Source organism: Triplophysa rosa, linkage group LG11, assembly GCF_024868665.1.
Source record: "Triplophysa rosa linkage group LG11, Trosa_1v2, whole genome shotgun sequence".
Taxonomy (NCBI): domain Eukaryota; kingdom Metazoa; phylum Chordata; class Actinopteri; order Cypriniformes; family Nemacheilidae; genus Triplophysa; species Triplophysa rosa.
The window spans coordinates 24,864,747-24,884,194 of record NC_079900.1 but is presented as its reverse complement, the minus strand read 5'-3'; the positions used below and the strand labels follow the sequence as shown (position 1 = coordinate 24,884,194).

General features: G+C 39.5%; 1 protein-coding gene across 1 annotated transcript in view; it reads right to left on the bottom strand.

Moving 5' to 3' along the window:
* Positions 1-267: 267 nt before the first annotated feature.
* Positions 268-19,448, bottom strand: part of fam20ca (FAM20C golgi associated secretory pathway kinase a) — a 112,995-nt gene continuing 93,814 nt past the window's right edge. The window contains exons 4-10 of the mRNA XM_057345582.1: positions 17,550-17,642; positions 14,444-14,559; positions 6,322-6,502; positions 5,942-6,051; positions 5,360-5,441; positions 3,327-3,386; positions 268-2,885 (exon numbers count right to left, since the gene is read on the bottom strand). Of these exons, the coding sequence (XP_057201565.1) occupies positions 2,624-2,885; positions 3,327-3,386; positions 5,360-5,441; positions 5,942-6,051; positions 6,322-6,502; positions 14,444-14,559; positions 17,550-17,642 (904 nt within the window). The 3' untranslated portion in view covers positions 268-2,623. The remainder of the gene's footprint in view (positions 2,886-3,326; positions 3,387-5,359; positions 5,442-5,941; positions 6,052-6,321; positions 6,503-14,443; positions 14,560-17,549; positions 17,643-19,448) is intronic.

The following is a 19,448-nucleotide window of genomic DNA, read 5'->3' as shown; positions in this document are numbered from 1 at the left end:
AATTGGAATGCACAATAAAAAACATGATTTTTGAATAATTTTAAAAACGGAGTCATCTCATTTTGGAACCAACCTCTTCAAATATGTTTAAAATTCAAGCTTCACATTTCTTAAAGGCCTTGTCTATTTCTATGTCTGGTATGCCTCGAACCAGAGACTTCAATTGTAAGTGCATAACATGATTTTTTGCTTCTTTTCAGAAAGAAGTTGACAATTATAATTTTACCTGAAACCAAAACATATTCATGATCACTCACAATTTCTATTTGCAATTTTACACATAAAAGAAGTTCACCAACGTAGCTTCATTTATTGCACACTTTTATCATTTCGCAAACAGATCGTCACAGTACAATGCCTAAGAGAGAAAAGAAAAACATATCTTCTCAACAAACAAAAAAAACTTCCTGTACGTATTTATAGATATGTACACAGATGGGGGGGGGATTGATTCAGTCTGTTTGGCTAATAGCCTCGAGGATCCCATAATCCCTTGAGTCCAGGCCATGGGCTGCTAAAAGGTCCGTTTGCGAATAATCCCAAAACATTCAAGTTTCTCAAGCATTGCACAGGCACTGGGGTTAAACACCGAACACACGTGTCAAAGATTCAGCTGTATACTTTACACAGAGCATCATCTACACAATGTCTGGACGGAACAGGGACTTAATTTAAAGCTGAACAAACGCAAAAATATACATTAAAAAATAAACCCACAATATTTCCTCACAAATGTACTTATTCATAATAAATAGCAATGTACGTATGCTCTTACACGAGCTGAAAAAGTTTCATTTAGGACAGAGACCAATTTATGTCTTGTAAGCTAGAATGCTATGAATGTGTGTACGGTGCTGGATGGGCAGTCACCTCTGCTATTGAAAGTTAAAAGGCACTTTTGCCTTTTTGGCCATAGTTTACATGATATAAAATAAATGTGAGCTGAAAGCATGTTTTTCACGGTGCAGTGTAACAGTAACATTCGCCAAAAGTACATGTGACTAGTGGTGAAAATAAAGCAAAACAGCACAGTGGTAGAAAGATAATGACATCATCACTACATGTCGTCCAAACCAGTAAGAAATATGCCTGCCGACAATGAACGCAAAAATCTAAATGCATTTCATGTTAAAACAGCGGGCCATAACTTTGACCTTTTTATCAGCCATTAATGTACAAAACATGAAATTGCAGGTTACTTTACGTACTTATCTTTACATGGGGTCGCCAACCCGACATTTCCCACGAAATCTTACCCAACAGCTCCAATTATAAATCATTATTTTAAGCTCGCTTTCGTACACCAGGATATAAGACTGTTTTCAACACTGATTTCTTATATACTGAAATAACTGAAAGTGTTAACAATGAAAAACCTGCAAAGCTCAAGTTTTCCAGGTCAGAAGTCAGAGACTTCATACAGAAACATCCCACATCTGACTTTCAATGAAACGCAGAAAGGAATGATCTGCAAGACAGTTTGGGATAAATGAATTTCTGCTGTGGGCGAGGCTACTCAGCACAACAACAACAAAAAAGAGAAACGACCAATTATATGTCCTGTCGCATGTTGCAGATGGCTTGAACAAAAACGAGAGACTTACAAGAAAGGGCTTAATGTTTCATGGTGTCTCACGCAGTTAAGACACGCTGCCGTTACTCCATCACATCCTATTGGTTTGTTTCTTTCCCTCCGGTCTGTACTTTACTCCATAATCAAGCCCAGAAATCACAGATGAGACTGAAGATAAGTGCAGCGTGAAGTACGACCAAGTTACCAACCCTCGCCAGCATCAGACCGTCCTTAAGGTTCTCATTAAAAGAGAGAGCAGGTGTATTCAGCATGGCGTCTGAGTCGGGAAACACCGCCGGCACAAGACGCCCAAACGGCCAATCAGCTTCATTCTCTGATTCTACGCCGAGTCCTTATAAAACGCCTGCTTCACCACTGAATACCCTCAAATGAAGCATGCACTTCACCTCTGAATTACCCCAAATGAAACAACAAAAGTGCAGAATCTGACACGATGGCTTGATTGCACAATATGCATTTCAGATGATGGCTTTTGATGTCGGTGGCAAATGAGGTTAAATTGTGTTGAAGCGTACTTGCACGGGAGTAATACTTTTACCGCAGTACCACCATTAAAGCTTGCATGTGCCCTTTTGTTAAAGAGCTAACAGAAAATAATATTGCATGCTTTTCCAAGAACCGGTAGATATATAGATTATTGTCATCTATTTGTCTGATCCAGCTTTGGTCTCTCTACCCAGATGATGTCCTCTTGACACTTGATAAATACACAAATGTAATAAATAATTTCGGCCCGTCAAACAAACCCGGATGCGACGAAATGTACATTCTGCAGTTCTGGCCCTCGCAAATAAGAATCAAAGTAAACAGCCTTGTTTTCCCAGCAGTCCTCCGACGACACACGCATAGCCGCATCCCCGTCCGTCCGTATTGCACGTCAACACACAGGAAGGGTGGCAGAGGTCCACCGAGGCATTGGTGGCTAGTCTTGGAATTCATGGAATTCAGAGTGACTCGAGCACAAGCCTCAGTTGGGCTGAAGGCTCATGGCGGAGGTTCGACCCATCGAGGGTGGACGTTCAGGCCTCACTACCTCCCGTGTCCCTGGGGGAGGTGCGAGTAGGGGTGTCGGTCCAGGTCTTCCTCAACCACGGATGAGAAACCTTCTTTTTCCATGCAGTCGGCCAGTGCGTTGAGCACCAGACGCAGGCGGCGGTCCATGGCCTCCAGGTGGGGTTTGATGAGGATGGCCGCCAGCTGGTCCTGCAGCAGAGATTCCTCCATCAGAGAACTCAGCTGGTATTCTTCTTTAGCAAACAGCTGCAGACGGAGATACGTTGACTTCTTCACTCTGAAAACAGAGAGCAGTAAAACACTTTAAGCATGCAAATTGATATCTACAGTAGTTACTGCACAAGTCTCAAAATTCAATGTCAAAATTTGTATGCAAGAGTGTGTGCGGTTTTACCTTTGACTTTTCTGTTGCAACAACTTTATTGATATTGCATATACATTTCATTTATAAGCACTGGCTGGATACCGCATATTTATCACTATTGCTACTTTTAGTCACCTAGTAGAATTACAGTGCTGACATATTTAGCGTTGTATGGGTTGTTCTGGCAAAACCATTTGAAAATAGGAAATGTGGAATAGTTTAATGACATTTGGCAAACTTTGACATTTGAGAATAGCAGATACCAAGATTAAATGCTGTGCTGAAGGACAGCTCTGCAGGGTTTCTCTGCAATGGCAGTGTATTGCTTTGATTCAAGAAGAAAGACAATGTCACCTGCAGCACTGAATCAAAGGGACCAGGATGGACATTTCATCATGAGAATGTTTGCCAAATCTGAGGGGAGACAAAGAAACAGTATTAGATTAATCTACAGTAGTTAGGAGTTGAAATGCCCAAACAACACTGATCTCCATTGTCTTCCAAAGGACTGAGACATTTCTCAAAATATCTTCCTCTGTACATACAGGTTTTAAATGACAAATTTTTGGGGAACTATGCCTTTCCTTAACATCAAAAAACTAAGTCTTTCCTTAACATCAAATTAATAGTAATAGTTTGTATTATAATGTGAGTAATACTTTCTCACATTATAGTATATTGATGTAATTTCAAGTTACTGTGTCAAATGCTCTGACGGAGTGCATATGCTGTTGCTAATGCAATGCTTATGCAACTTAAATTAGAATTTAAGAAATATATGGCAGTTACGAAGAATCTTTTTCTTAAAAGGACAGTTCACCCCCCAAAAAAATTCTGTCATTATTTACATTATTTACTTATTTACTAAATCTGTATACATTTCTTTGTTCTGATGAACACAGAGAAAGATATTTAGTAGGAAATATTACTTAGTTTTATTTGTTCTGTTGAACAAGAAAGACGATATTCCGAAGAATGCAGGACAGCAAACAGTTCTGGGGCACTTTTGACTACCATTGTAATTTTTCCTACTATGATAGTCAATGAGGTCCAAAATGGTTTTGTTACAAGCAGGGCTTGACATTAGCAAATGCAGGTAGATTCCAGCTGTGGCCGGTAAGATAGCCACTAGCCATTTTGGCCGGGTTAAATATTATTTTTTAATTGTAGTTTTCTTAAAAGTAATGCGAAATAATAAACAATGGGCATTGCAACACTACAACTCCCATCAGCACTCCCTGCACCCAGTGTTTAGTCATCGAATGTGCACTACCAACACACAAGTCCTTGTGAAGAAGTGAAATGAACGGAAAAGTCTATTGGTTATAACGCCAGCATGTCGACTAAATGGGCGAAGACAGCTTCGCTACAAAATAGTGTCCCTTGTCATCATGAACTTCACTTAGCTCGAGAAGATGAAGATACTATCTGCGTCTCAATTCGAAGGCTGCATGCATGCATGGTGCATGCGTCGTCCAGGTTTATTATTTCAGGTTTTATTTCAGAAAGGCAACCGTTACATTTCAAGGTAAGAATGAAACTACAATGATTACGTCTTAAGAGAAGTAATTGTTAATTTTATAAAGTTTTTTAACTGAAATGAGACAACCTCGATGATGTTTGCGGTTGACATATGCGACCTCTGGAGGATGCCGCCGCTATTGGGAAGAAATGTTGACGCTTCACGGACTACATGTGGATATACGAGTGAGTAACATTACAGTATTGTGGTATATACCAGCTGATATATTTGGGTGGTCATTCTTCTTTTTTGAAAGGGTTTAAATCTACTGTAGCTAAATCAAGTAAAATGACTTTAAATCAAGTAATTTTGCTCTGATCAAGTATTCAATGTCAATTTAAATCATATAAAATGTAACGTTATTTTCACAACAACAAAACTGTGGCCAGTGAAAATGCTGAGTGGCTAGTGAGGCCGGTGAGCAAAAAAGTTAATGCCAGGCCCTGGTTACAAGCATTCGTCTAAATAACTTTGTGTTCAACCAAACAAAGAAATTTATGCAGGTTTGGAACAACGAGAGTGAGTCATTCATGACATTATTTTCATTTTTGGGTGAACTACTGTATGCCTTTAAGAATGTTTTGTGAATCCAGGCCCCAGGTGTACAAAGCGATGATCAAGTGAATAAAAGTCCTGTGTGACCCACCACTGTAAACCCTTTAACCGCACACATATTACAGCTGACTGCTACTGTACTGTAGAACTCTGGCCTTCACCAAATCTACATATTCACCGCTCTTAAGATAGAAACTCTCTGTTTCCATGGTTTCAGAGAAAAAGAGAAGTGCCTGTGGAGTCATATGAAGCTTTAAGAAACAAGTTGTGGAGGACAAAGAGAACTATATGATTATAATAATGACTTTACCCCCTGCCATTGTCCAAATGAATGATGAAGGTTTCGTTTCCAAACTTCTCGAAAGTTTCATAATGATGGCGATCCATGTTTCCTGTACAATTGAAAGAAAGAAAAAAAAAGAGCGAGTGATGGAAAGACGCCACATCTAATGAAAGAAATAAACTAGTATCAGAAAACCTTCACAATTTCTGCTGTCAGGCTTTAAGTAACCTTATTACACGGCTGGTTGGAATGCTTGATTCTGATTGGCCAGTCGCTACATTTGCAGGTTCGTTATTCCCAGATAACAACCGCTCAAAACTAATAACACACAGTAACCCGGATGCAGCAAATCATTTTGACAGGTCTTTTTGACAAATTAAATATAAATATGTCTTTTGATAACATATATGACATTATATTTACCAATTATTAAAGCAAATTGCCTGTTCTTGACATTTGAACGCCGTTTCTTCCCTTAAAATCGAAAGTAAATGGCTTTTCCTTGTGGAAGGTCTGCATTCGGTAAAAATGAGCTAATAAAATGGTCTATCTTAAGTTGGTCTATCTTAAGAATCTCAATGAGCACTTTTGAATAATTTAAAATCTTACCCATCAAAAAGTCAAAAATAGTCATGTCCATGATGTCCAGAAGACGTGTTCCTCTGTCATAGGGTGGAGTCTGCTTGACTTCATCACAATAATCCGGATCCACTTCCCACCTACACACGAGAGAGAAATGTGTTTTACCTTGAATATGAACTTCATCTTGCCCACTTTTTACATATACAGTATAACCTTACTTGGGAACACTGGAGCGCACATGCCGTCTAAAACAGCATGGCTCATTGTTTTACTGCACATATAGGGTTTCTCTGAGAGTAAGTGAGAACTGCGGCAGGCTTTTTTTGCTGATAAGGCCAGACTGTAGTTTAATGAAGATATGGGGTGGTGCGTGGAGACCTCAGATAAAGCGAAGAAAAAGAGCTTACTCAGCTTTCTTGCGTTTGTGGTAGGAACGGCGCCAAGGGTTCCTCCAGGTCTTGCGCTTCGCTAATGCCAAGTCAGGAAGAAATGCAGCCAGGGAGCCCTCGATCTGGTCGGGCTTCCCGCACAGGGCATGTTCTGTGGAGCAGTAGTAAGAGCACTCGCCGTAGAAACAGATGTTGTTGGCTGCAACAGAAAAGAAAGAGGTTTTTGGAAACAGCCCTTTGGGTCTGAAAGTGGACCACAGGTGAGAGAGAGAGAGATCTGATAAGAAGGTCAGAGGTGACGCTTATTGGGGTCAATCATCTCTGGATTGGAAACATTGGATTTCTCATGGTCGTTGTGACTGATGTAATTTAGATTAACTTGGTCTGGTTTTTGTTCTCAGTAAATAGATATTACGCTTTTATCCAAAGTGTGCTACGGTATACAGACTCCTGGGATATTCTCTCTGGAGTAACCTGGAGTATGGTGTCTTGTTCAAGGACACAATGGTTGTAGCTCATACATTGCCATTAAGGGATTTGAACCGGTAACCTTCCGGTTAACCTCCCGGATCTTTAACCACCTTACCCTTGCTTTTGTAAATAATGTATGGCAGTTCTACCCACTAACTGTAAAATTTCTTTGCTGGCCTCTGTTTTTAAGTACACTCAACTTCACTGTAAAAAATGAAAAGTTGACTTAACTTAAAATTTCAAGGAAACTCGCTGCACAGCTTTTTTGAGTTTACTCAACTTTTGGCCAAGTATTTCACCTAACTGAATTATCTGAGTAATGTCACATGACTGTCAATTGAAATAAATAGTTGAACCAACTTAAAATAAAAATGCAACAATCCAGTTTCTTGAGTTCACTCAACTATGGACTTAGTTGGCCCAACTCAAAAGATTATGTTTTATATAAAATTAATATATAATTGTTTTATTATTATTTACATACTCTTAATACTCAATTCTACTTAATAGATAGTAGTATACTACGTATAATAATAGTATACTACGATCCATCGAGCAACCTTGGTAAGTTGGAATTGCACTTCAAATCCGGTGAGTTATGGCTTCTATTCCTATTATTGTTACTTGCACCTCATGTCATATGTTTAGCTTAGCCTTCTCTGTCAGCTGCGAGGGCTTTATATGCGATAAATGCAGGGAAATAGTTAGGCTGACAGAGAAGATCTTAGAATTAGAGTCTCGCATCCAATCTTTATCTGAGGATAGTAAGAGTTTAACGACGATAGAAAACACTTTGGATGCGAGCAACATTAGCGCACACAGCTCGGTTCCGGTTGAAAATCCTCCGCAGCTGGGAAACTTCGTGACTGTGAGACGGCGTAGTCGCAGGACAAAACATCACTCGACCGTTCCGATTACAGTCTCGAACAGGTTTGCCCCGCTCAGTGACGCACCGACTGAGAAACCTGCTGAAAGTGCCCTAGTTATCGGTGATTCTATTGTTCGGAACGTTAACATAGAGGCACCAGCCACCATAGTCCAATGTTTACCGGGAGCCAGAGCGCCTGACATCAAGTCAAATTTAAATGTGCTGGCTAAGGCTAATCGTAAATTCAGTAAGATTGTCATTCACGTCGGCACAAATGATGTTCGACTCCGTCAATCGGAGATCACAAAAGATAACATTAAAGAGGTGTGTGAGCTCGCAAGCATGATGTCAGACACTGTAATATTCTCTGGCCCCCTCAATGCTTATCGTGGTGATGAGATTTATAGCAGATTATCATCACTAAATGGCTGGTTGTCTGAGTGGTGCCTGCAGAATGATATAGTTTTTATAAATAACTGGAAGAGTTTTGAGGGCAGACCTGACCTGTTGAAACGAGATGGTCTCCATCCCTCCTGGGCTGGGATTTCCATCCTGTCTAGAAATATGGCAAAAAGTCTTAATGCTAATGCTAAAACTTGACTCGCTGGGGCCCAGGTCAGGGAGCAGACAGTATGGCTTAACCAACTGTCTGCTTGCCGTCTCACGTCGCAGAATACACAAAATGTACAACATGTAGTAATCCGTTCTCCCAAACATCACAAAATAGAGACTGTGTCTGTCCCCCGGATTAGCAAACATAAAATAATGCGTAAACCTCTTGAAAGTAATTTAATAAACGTTAAACAAACTAAACATGAACAAAATACAGATAATCAACTGTTACGACTCGGATTGCTAAATATTAGATCTCTCTCTAATAAAGCACTTTTTGTTAACGATATGATAACAGATCATAAAATAGACATGCTCTGTTTGACAGAAACATGGCTAAAACCAGATGATTATATTGCTTTAAATGAATCTGTCCCCCAAGATTATTATTATAAACACGAGCCTCGTCTAAAAGGCAGAGGGGGAGGTGTCGCAGCACTTTACAATAACTCTCTTAGCATTTCCCAGAAGTCGAACTCTAAATATAATTCTTTTGAAGTCATGGTTCTTCATGTTTCAACACCTAATACTAAAGATAAAACACTTTTTAAATTGATTCTAGCTATTGTATATAGGCCTCCAGGGCACCACACAGATTTTATTAAAGAATTTGGTGGGTTCTTATCAGAACTAGTACTGGCCGCAGATAGACTCCTTGTCGTTGGTGACTTTAACATCCACGTAGATAACGTTACAGATGCCTTAGGAATGGCTTTCAAAGACACTCTTAACTCCATGGGCATTAGTCAACATGTGTCAGGACCCACTCACCTTCGTAATCATACTTTAGATTTAATACTGTCTTACGGTATAAATGTGGACGACGTTAAAATCCTTCAGCAGAGTGAAGACATTTCGGATCATTATCTGGTATTATGTTTGCTTCACTGGCCTACGGCTACAAATAAAACTCATTGTTACAAATATGGTAGAACAATAACTTCAACTACCAAAGATGCGTTTCTCGATAATCTGCCCGAATTGTCTCAAATCATGAGAAATAACGTTGAAGATCTTGACATTACCACTGAAAATTTTAATTCCACCTTCTCGGTAACGCTAGACAAAGTTGCTCCACTACGTTTAAAGAAGATTAAAAATGGCAGCCCCACACCGTGGTATAATGAACACACTCAGGCTCTAAAGAAAGCGGCCCGAAAAATGGAGCGCAACTTTAAGAAAACTAAATTAGAGGTATTTCGTACAGCATGGAAGGATAGTATTCGAAAATACAGGAAAGCCCTAATAACTTCTAGATCCGCCTACTTTTCATCACTAATAGAAGAAAACCAGCACAACCCTAGGTTTTTATTTAACACGGTGGCTAAATTAACAAAAAATAAATCGTCAGTGACTTCTGATCCTGTATATCAGCATAGCAGTGATGAATTTATGAACTACTTCACATATAAAATCCAAGATATTAGAGAAAAAATTATAACAATGCAATCAGAAGTGAAACCCGCTGAACAAACTAACTACAGCGCCCTTAAGGAGAAAATGCAATTATTTTATACCGTAGATCAAGATGAGCTGTCTAAAATTATTAGATCATCTAAATCAACAACATGCATACTAGACCCTATACCTACAAATCTACTGAAAGAGATGCTCCCAGAAATTATAGATCCTCTTCTTGGTATTATTAACTCATCTCTGACATTAGGACATGTGCCTAAAGCATATAAGGTGGCTGTTATAAGGCCCCTTGTCAAAAAACCCCAACTCGACCCTAGAGAACTAAGGAACTACAGGCCTATATCGAATCTACCTTTCATATCTAAAGTTCTGGAAAAAGTAGTTTCAACTCAATTATGCTCCTTCCTCCAAAGGAATGACATCAATGAAGAATTCCAGTCTGGATTTAGAGCATGTCACAGTACAGAGACTGCTTTGATCAGAGTTACAAATGATCTGCTATTGGCGTCTGACCGAGGTTGTATCTCGTTATTGGTGCTGCTAGACCTTAGTGCTGCATTCGATACCATTGACCACAGCACACTCCTACATAGACTCGAAAATTATGTCGGCATTAAGGGAATAGCTTTGAAATGGTTTAAATCTTATTTATCCGACCGTTTTCAATTTGTAGCAATAAACAATGAGGTGTCACGCAAATCGCAAGTCCAGTACGGTGTACCACAGGGCTCAGTCTTAGGGCCTCTGCTCTTCGCATTATACATGCTACCTCTAGGAGATATAATAAAGCGACACGGAGTTAGCTTTCACTGTTATGCTGATGATACTCAACTTTATATTTCCTCGAAGCCTCATGAAACACAGCAGTTCCATCGAATAATGGAATGCATAGTCGATATAAAAAACTGGATGAGTAACAACTTTTTATTACTGAACTCGGACAAAACGGAAGTGTTACTTATTGGACCGAAAACTGCTATAAGTAACAACCAAGAATACTGTTTAACTATTGACGGATGTTCCATAAAACCCTCGTCGTCAGCAAAGAATCTTGGCGTTCTATTCGATAGTAATCTGTCATTTGAGAGCCACGTCGCCAACACCTGTAAAATTGCGTTTTTCCATCTTAAGAATATATCTAAACTACGTCATATGCTGTCAATCTCAGATGCAGAGAAGTTAATTCATGCATTCATGACATCAAGACTAGATTACTGTAATGCACTGTTAGGTGGTTGCCCTGCAGGCTTATTACAAAAACTCCAATTGGTCCAAAACGCGGCAGCTCGAGTTCTTACACGTACAAAAAAGTATGAACATATTAGCCCGGTTCTGTCAACCTTGCACTGGTTACCTATAAAGCATCGCGTTAACTTTAAAATCTTGCTTATTACCTATAAAGCCTTACATGGTTTAGCTCCTCAGTACTTGAATGAACTCCTTTTGTATTACAGTCCTTCACGTGCATTACGCTCTCAGGCGTCCTGTCAGTTGGTAATACCTAGAATTTCAAAATCAAGTGCAGGTGGTAGATCCTTTTCCTATCTAGCGCCTAAACTTTGGAATAGTCTTCCCTGCACTGTCCGGGAGGCAGACACACTCTGTCAGTTTAAATCTAGACTAAAGACGCATCTTTTTAATCTTGCATACACTACTCTTCCATAATATAAATCTTCAGAGGGTTTAGGCTGCATTAGTTAGATCAACCGGAACCAAAAACACAACTGATGTACTTGTTGCATCAAAGAGTACAGAACAGTACTCTACTCTCAGCCAGTCTTGTCTCATTGTTCCAAGGTTACCACAGCGAGCAGGATGCAGTTCATGGCCTGACCTGATGGTAGAGCGGAGAATGGGAAGTGGGGACCTGACAAGAGCTGAGATGATAGAGCTGGATAAAGAAGGACGCGGTCTCTTGACATGTCTTCACCACAAAACTTCAAATGCTATTAGATTATTAATGATAATCTTAAACTATAATTTATTTTATTATTAAGTTTATTTATTTTATTTAGCCTTGTTGTGCAAGTTCTCTGGAGCTTGTGCAGAGGCAGCAGCTTTTGCCAGAGGGGAACTGGAATCCCCTGGTTGGGCCTGGGTTCTCCTGAGTTTTTTTTTCTCGATTAGAGTTTTGGGTTCCTCGCCACTGTTTGCATACTGTTTCTGCCTGACCGGGGGGGCTGCTTTAGTGTGTTGGTGCGTGTGCGTGTTGTGTGTGTGGAGTGTTTTGTGTGTGGGTGTGTCTGTCTTCCGTATTTCAACCTTTTCTTGTTTTTGCAGGTACAACTTTGATTGTTTTGCTTGTAGTCAATGTGTCTCATGTGCAGCTGCTTTGTAACAATGAAAATTGTAAAAGCGCTATATAAATAAAGTTGAGTTGAGTTGAGTTGAGTAGATATGTTATATACACACTCTGCTTATGTAACTGCTTAAGCTGTTTATGTTTTAAACATTTAGTGGACTCTCTGCGTCATTTACTTGAGAGCTCAACACTGAGCACATAAGCCTCAATCATGGTAACAATCATCAAACATCATTAAACATCATAGTTAAAAAGGAACTCTAAATACCAAAGGTAACTTACAATGACAACAAAAACAAAAAATATAGCCAGCAAACACTAAAATAGCAATCATTTTAATAATTTTAACCAGCGAATTGAAAATTCTGCAATGCATGCTGGGAACTTTCAAACACTAGAATTGTTTTTTGAGATTACACAGTTTGGCAAGTTGGTCAAACTTCTTGACGCGCTTTGGACAATCACTTAGATATCTGAGTACAGTCAACAAAAGAATCTTTGTTGGTACCACATTTAGACTCATTTTGTTCAGCATACTCAAAATAATACATTCTTCCTCTTCTACTAAAAAACTTTGTTCAAATTACTTTGTTACCTTTGTTGGGTGAAAAATTTGAAGTTGTATTTTTTACAGTGTTTGCTTTACAAGTCATTTAACTCTGTTTTGCCCAGTAGATATAATTTGAAATTGAGTTGATATAACTTGACTTGTAAATCATTGTACTTAAAAACTTAAAGTGATAGTTCACCCTAAATGATTATCACCCTCATGTCATTTCAAACATGTATGATTTTCTTTCTTCCGCAGAACACAAAAGAAGATATTTTGAAGAATGTTATTATATAAACTGAATAAAGGTGAATGAGGGCCAGTGCTGTTCGGTAACCAACTTCAAAATATCTTCTTTTGTGTTCTGCAGAAGAAAGTCATACAGGTTTGAAATGACAAGAGGGTGAGTAAATGATGACAGAATTTTTATTTTTGGGTGAACTATCACTTTAAGGCAGCAAAGATTTTTTACAGTACCTCAGACAAACGTCTTTTTTTTAACAGTATGTGAGCCATTATCCTTACCAGTGCCTGAACCCGTGTGCACGATATACTGATTCACAACCTAGGTAGCTGATTAAGACACACTCTCTGTCATACGCCCAATCTTACCCACTAACATCACAACATGCTGAAGGAAACACTTTACAAACTTCATGTTCGCCACGACGATCTTTTCTCCCAGCGATTTTGTTTATAGTGTTAATACTGTTTGTGAAACATTGTTTTGAAAATTGTGAGACCTCCAGATGTGCCATTCTGCGATGAAGGATGCCAGCGAACTAAAAAGCAGATTCACTGCTGTTTAGCCAATGATGAATCATTGTGTATAACGCCTTTTTCCAATGTTTCCTGACACCACTCCCCGGGGGAAGAGGAGCCCTTTCACTCGTTCCAAGAAAAACACATTTGTCATGAACCGTGGAGGCAGGATGCTAATGATAGCCCTGCAGAGAGGGAATATGGCCAATCTATGTGCCTCATCCCAACGCTTACATCATCTAAATGTGGATCATTTAGTTGCCAAACTCTGCGCGTGTTTTATTGCATGATTGGTGCTCGCTAATTAAAGGCTGTAATTAGCCTAGACACTTGTTTGGGCGTCATGTGCCGGTCAGTGGATGCATCCGGCCGCATGTGTTTGCATCCTTATGGGCTCATAATAGCAACAGCCTCCGAGTGTTTGTGACACTTCTTTATTGATTTTGTTAAAAAATGTGGATCGGAATGGACCACACCAGTTTTTAAATGAAGTGACCTTTAAAGTCATAATAAGTATGCTATGCTATAGTAAGTAACGAATATATTAATTCCATCATTAGGTTAGTTTTGTTTAATTACACAAACAAAAACACCGTTAAATATGAATTATTTTAAATAAATAAGATTTGTACACAGTTTTGCTTGTAATAAACTTTGTCTTGTTTAAAGAGATAGTTTTACATAATTAGCTAGATGCTAACACTTTGATGCAACATAGAAAACCCTCCTTACTTCCTAATTTAGTTCACTAATATAGTCCACTTGAGCAAGCGAATGAAAAAGTGACACTTTTGCGATGCATCATGGGATTGAATGAGTGCACTTTACACTACAAATGGATGTCCCCTCAAACAGTGCACTATATTAGGGTATGGGGGCTATTTCGGACACAGCCAAGTACACATTAATAGAGGCTGTGGGGTCAATATACGAGGTAGCGTGTCCCAATACTGACATTACTGTCTTACTACAGTATGAAGTTTTCCACAAACTGCAAAGTAAATACTTGTATTGCGCTGTAGAAGTTTGTGAATTGTGATGTTGCATGTTTTGCATGTTTTGTCTTTGAATATTATATGCGTGAGAAACCACCACCTAGAGGGGGGAAGCATGGGCTGATGGGATAGAAGAAAAGGTCTCGAGAAGGGACTCATACCTGGGGATATGAAGAATGTCCGCCAGAGCTTTTTGTCACGGGTCACGTCTCGGATCTCCTGTGTCATGTTCACCAAGCGGCCGGCCACCGGTGGAACTCTATGGAAATCCAAGATTCTGTGCGCAACAAACAAATGACAGCGGCATACAATTATTCATCTGCAAAGTTTCATCCAATGGTTTCTCAAAGTCTTCTTTTATCCACACGTCAAACTTTTCACAAGATGCTTCATGAGAGCAGCAACACCAGACATTCAATCTTCTGTCACATTCAATACAGAGGAAGAACGCAATGAAGAAAACCCACAGAATAAAGTTTGATTGTATTAAGTGTCTGGATAATCTTCTGGTCACATAGGGCAGGACACATATGCCCTCCACCCTCACTGCCTTCAAATGTCTTGTGATTCCACAAAATCAATTATGGGAACTGTTTCATAGCTTCCTCCAATTTTATCCTTGATCACCAACAAAAATGACAGGGGGAGGAATTTACTAAATTGCAATTCAATGAAAAAAAAACCCTCCACCGTCTATAGTCAAACAAACATAGGTGTATCATAAAGCGTATACTATCCATATCTTTTGCCTCTATATTGCATCTCTGTTTGAAACATCAAATTGCAGGTTATGCATAGACATTTCCTGTGAAATTGACACTTCATATGAAGAGTCTATTTCCAAAATGTTTGTAAAAGTTTTTAAAAAATCATGTTTTTTTATTTTGCATTCCAATTAATATCAATCAAACTGCATTTGGTTTGTTTTGATTTAAGCCATAATAACAAAAAAATACAGCTACCTAACACAATAAAAACATTTAAAAACGGAGTTATCTCATTTTGGAACCAAACTCTTCATAAATATGTCAGTTATTATTTGAATAAATAACATATTGGGCAAATTTAACCATTTTGAGAAATTTACGTGAAGAAATGTAATAATAAAAAGTACTTTTAAATAGTTACATGAATTTCTAGGAATTTAAAATAGCTTTTATCGTACTTCTATAAAAATTTGAATTGAATTCTACATCTAATTTGACAACTCTATTAAATGTTTAAATTCAAGCAACAAACTGAAATCAAAAAGCACGTCCTTCATCAAATTCAGAACGGGATGTGTGAGTTCACCTCCTGCTCTTTGTGCGAGCAGTGGGCTGTTTGGAAGAAAAGCCCACATCGTGTGGTGTGACTGTTTTCAAGATTAAACCTCCAGAGACAGATTGGCTCCCGGCCCTTGAGAGACAGAAACCCAAGCCTTTGAGATGAAACTACTCAGAGCACAAAGTCACCCTGGCTGCAAGTGACAAAGAGCCCAGTGTGGACGCTCAGCATTCTAGGAACATTCTGTGAGCTGTTTGTGGAAATAAAGCAACAACACAGCGAGAAATAAAAGTGGTCTGCATTGAGATTGAATTTAGTAGCACAGTGTTTCTTGTAAAAATCAATTGCTTCCGCATGCGCTCGCAAATAAGACATCAGTATAATATTTCACCGGCGAGCGTCCTTTCTCCAACTTTACCGCTCAGCCAACAAAAATTGGCATATCCAACCACACATTGTCCTGTTCTCACTAAAATACATAATGGACATGACAGGCATCTTAGAGAAGACAAAAAAGGTTCTTGGAGGAAATGAAGTGGGTCTCGCACGCTCAACTAGCGGCACAAAGCCGCTCTCTGTGGGGCGTCTTAAAGTCAACAGGGACTTTCTCCTGACTTCTCACTGCTCTCACATGCACCTTGTTACCTCTGAGTAACTGTAAGGTGTATCGTCTCGATCGCGATCGTGTTTTTCAGGCCGTTGTCCAAAAGTGTTGAGGGACGTGCGGGGAGCGACGACTCAACGAGGATATAATCGGTTGGTATGACATCATGGAGTATAGTGGCTAAGCCCCTATGTCCACCGAGGTCCTTTACGCGGCTGAAAACGCCCACTGCAGGCGCAGCGTCCTGCCCGAAGTTGAGAAGCCGAACGCCGGCGCTGAGCGTGGGAAAAACGCAGAGCTGCTCGCGTCTTCAAAAAACGCTGCGTTTCCATTAGAAACAATTGAAAAAACACGCCGTACACCGGCAGAAACGCCTGGGTGCACACAGCCCCTAACTTTCCTTTTTGTTTACCACATGGGAAGCGCCAATGACCAGTGTTTGAGTCGTGCTTCCTGTTCAATAATATCCACAAAGTTGCCGAAAGTGCATGTCCTTTTATTGTATTCCAAAACTCGAAACAAATGCAAATGTAAATTGTCCATAAACAAGCACAAACTGCATGGCTTCTTTTGTTTCCTGCACCCCAACTCCTGCGAGCACGGTCAAAGATTGTTTTGCGCTCACAGCGCTTCTATGTTTTGATGCTGGTTTGTGCTGGTTTAAGCTGGTTATGTACTGGTCCTTAGCTGGTCATGTGCTGGTCCATAGCTGGTTTAATCTGGTCAAACCAGCAACAAAACATACCTAACCCAGCATATACTGTTTTTTTCAACTGGGATGTGTCTGAATGGTATGATTGGCCCAAAACAATTCTTACCTCAGTGCTTTCTGACCTGGAACATGCTCATACCGATCATCTTTTTCCTTTGTTTACACACAGCATCATACCGCTAATGTGACAACTTGGCATACTGAAAATTTTAAAGTACATAATCGATTTTATTGGTAATTTTGAAAATGTTGTGTTCATTCATACATGATCTTTTAACTGTAATTTACCATACCAGTGAAGCTAATGACAATGACATCACTAATATCAAGGGCAAAACTCCATCTTATCCAACCTTAATGTCAGACACTCTTAATACAAAGTCTAAGATCTGCCATCTGTAAAACACCTCCAAAGTCCAAACACTTCTGTCAAACAAAGATAAAGACCAAGTAAACTAAGTAAGGAAGCAAAAGCACACATTCTTGGCAATGCTTAAGGTTATATGGGTTCATTGTTATTCAGGTTAGCAAAGTGGGCGTCTCTGGAACAGTCAAATATAGTCAGATCTTCTCTCTAAGTGGGAATAAATACACACAAATAACGCTCTCTCTCTCTCTCTCTCTCTCTCTCTCTCTCTCTCTCTCTCTCTCTCTCTCTCTCTCTCCGCAGGTGTTTTAGTCTTACCTGTCTAGATGAAATGCAGCAATCTCTGCGTTGTGTCGCTCAAAGTCAGAGAAGTAGAAGAAGTCTGGAGGTGTTTCTTGCTCCCTGGTTTGTCTACGAGAGAAAGGAAGATGGATGTTAGATGAGAGTGCTTGTTAGACTCTGAGATGCTTGTAGTATCACAGCTACATTTATAATGGCATGCTAGAAAATATACCCAGCATGTGCTATTTATATATAAACAGCATGTGAAAAAAAAAAACTATTTCTTTTAGAAACTCACAAACCTATCTAGTTGTTTCAGAAATGAAAACTGCTTTTCTACATTTGGCAGACACTTTTGTACATTACATTTTATATATTACTTCTTTAGGACAGTGATCTCAAACTGGGGGCCGTGGTCTCCTGGGGGGGCCCAATATGGTTCCAGGGGGGCCACAGATTTTGTGGCATTTTAGAAATATAGATATTTATCATACATTGTGTGCAATCAAACATCAGAAAAACAACACCACCAACCAAAAGAATTGGTGTTTTAGCATTGTTTAACTGAATATTTTCTTGGTTTAATTAAAATTCTAAGTTTAAGATTACAAGTCTTTATTTGGGGGGGGGGGGGGCGCAAAGCAATGCACTCTACACAAAGGGAGCCTTACAACAAACAAGTTTGAGAACCACTTCTTTAGGAGACACCTCTATGAATTCTCAAAACAGCAGTGTATTCCACATATACATTTATCATTAGTACGTGTGTTCCCTGGCGATCGAACCCATGACCTTTGTGTTGCTATCACGATGCTCTACCATTAAATCTACAGGAACACAACGGTGCATTTAAGGTATTCATTTTAAGTGTGCTTTTCTTGGGAATCGAACCCAAGATGTTTGTTCTTACATCACATTGCTCCACCAATCGAGCTACAGGACACAGAAACAGACAGCGTGCCGACTTCTGCATGGCTGGATCAGCTACATAATATGCGTGTGTGTGCGTACACAACAGATTCTGGCAGGAAACAACCTGCAGGTGCATGTTCGCTTCACGTACCTATGCATTCAGACAGACAGATTACAAGACTCAGACAGACAAGCTCAGACAAAAAACACTAGGATCCAGACACGCAATAAACCACAGTGATATCACTCATGGTAACTCATGGATGTGGGTGTTCCCTGAACGAAGTGAAGAAGATCTTTCCTGGAATAATGATATCACGAGCCCATGGAACAGAGGTGTATATCAGAATAGCAATCCAGGGTTTCTGCTCATGGCTAATCTCGATTAGCATTGCTCTCCGGCCCAAAATGGCCATTAATTACTCACCCTCAAGTAGTTTAACATCTGTATGACCTCCATGTTTCCCAAAAGCGCAAATTAAGGTAGCTTTGGAAGCTTTCTGAATCCTCCTTAGATTGCAACGCAACCAATCTTCAAAGCGCTGAAAGAGCGTAAAGACATCGTAAAATTTTCCACGTGTGTTTTTACTTGCGTTGCACTCTGAGGAGTCAGAAAGCTTCCAAAGCTACCTTAATTTGCGTTTTGTGGAAAAATGGAGGTCATACAGATATTAAAGTACTTGGGGGTTAGTAAGTAATTGCAGAATTTTCATTTTTAGTGAAAATCCGGAGTTACCCTGTAAGGTTACTTCCGAAATTCTTTAGGAAAACTTAAAAATAAGAAAAATGAAAATGAATGTGGGTAGCGCAGACTGTGAATCTGAATCTGATGAAAAATGTTTGAGGTTGGAAAATTCTTGACAGTTTGAGACATTGTTGAGATGCTCTGACAAACCATAGCAGATACGTTCCATTTAATCTCACTTCCATTTAATCTAAGGGAAACACATTGACATTTTTCCGTTTTATAGGAAGTTCGCTCTCATCTCCAAAACCTTCAATCTCTCCAGACCTAACATTCAA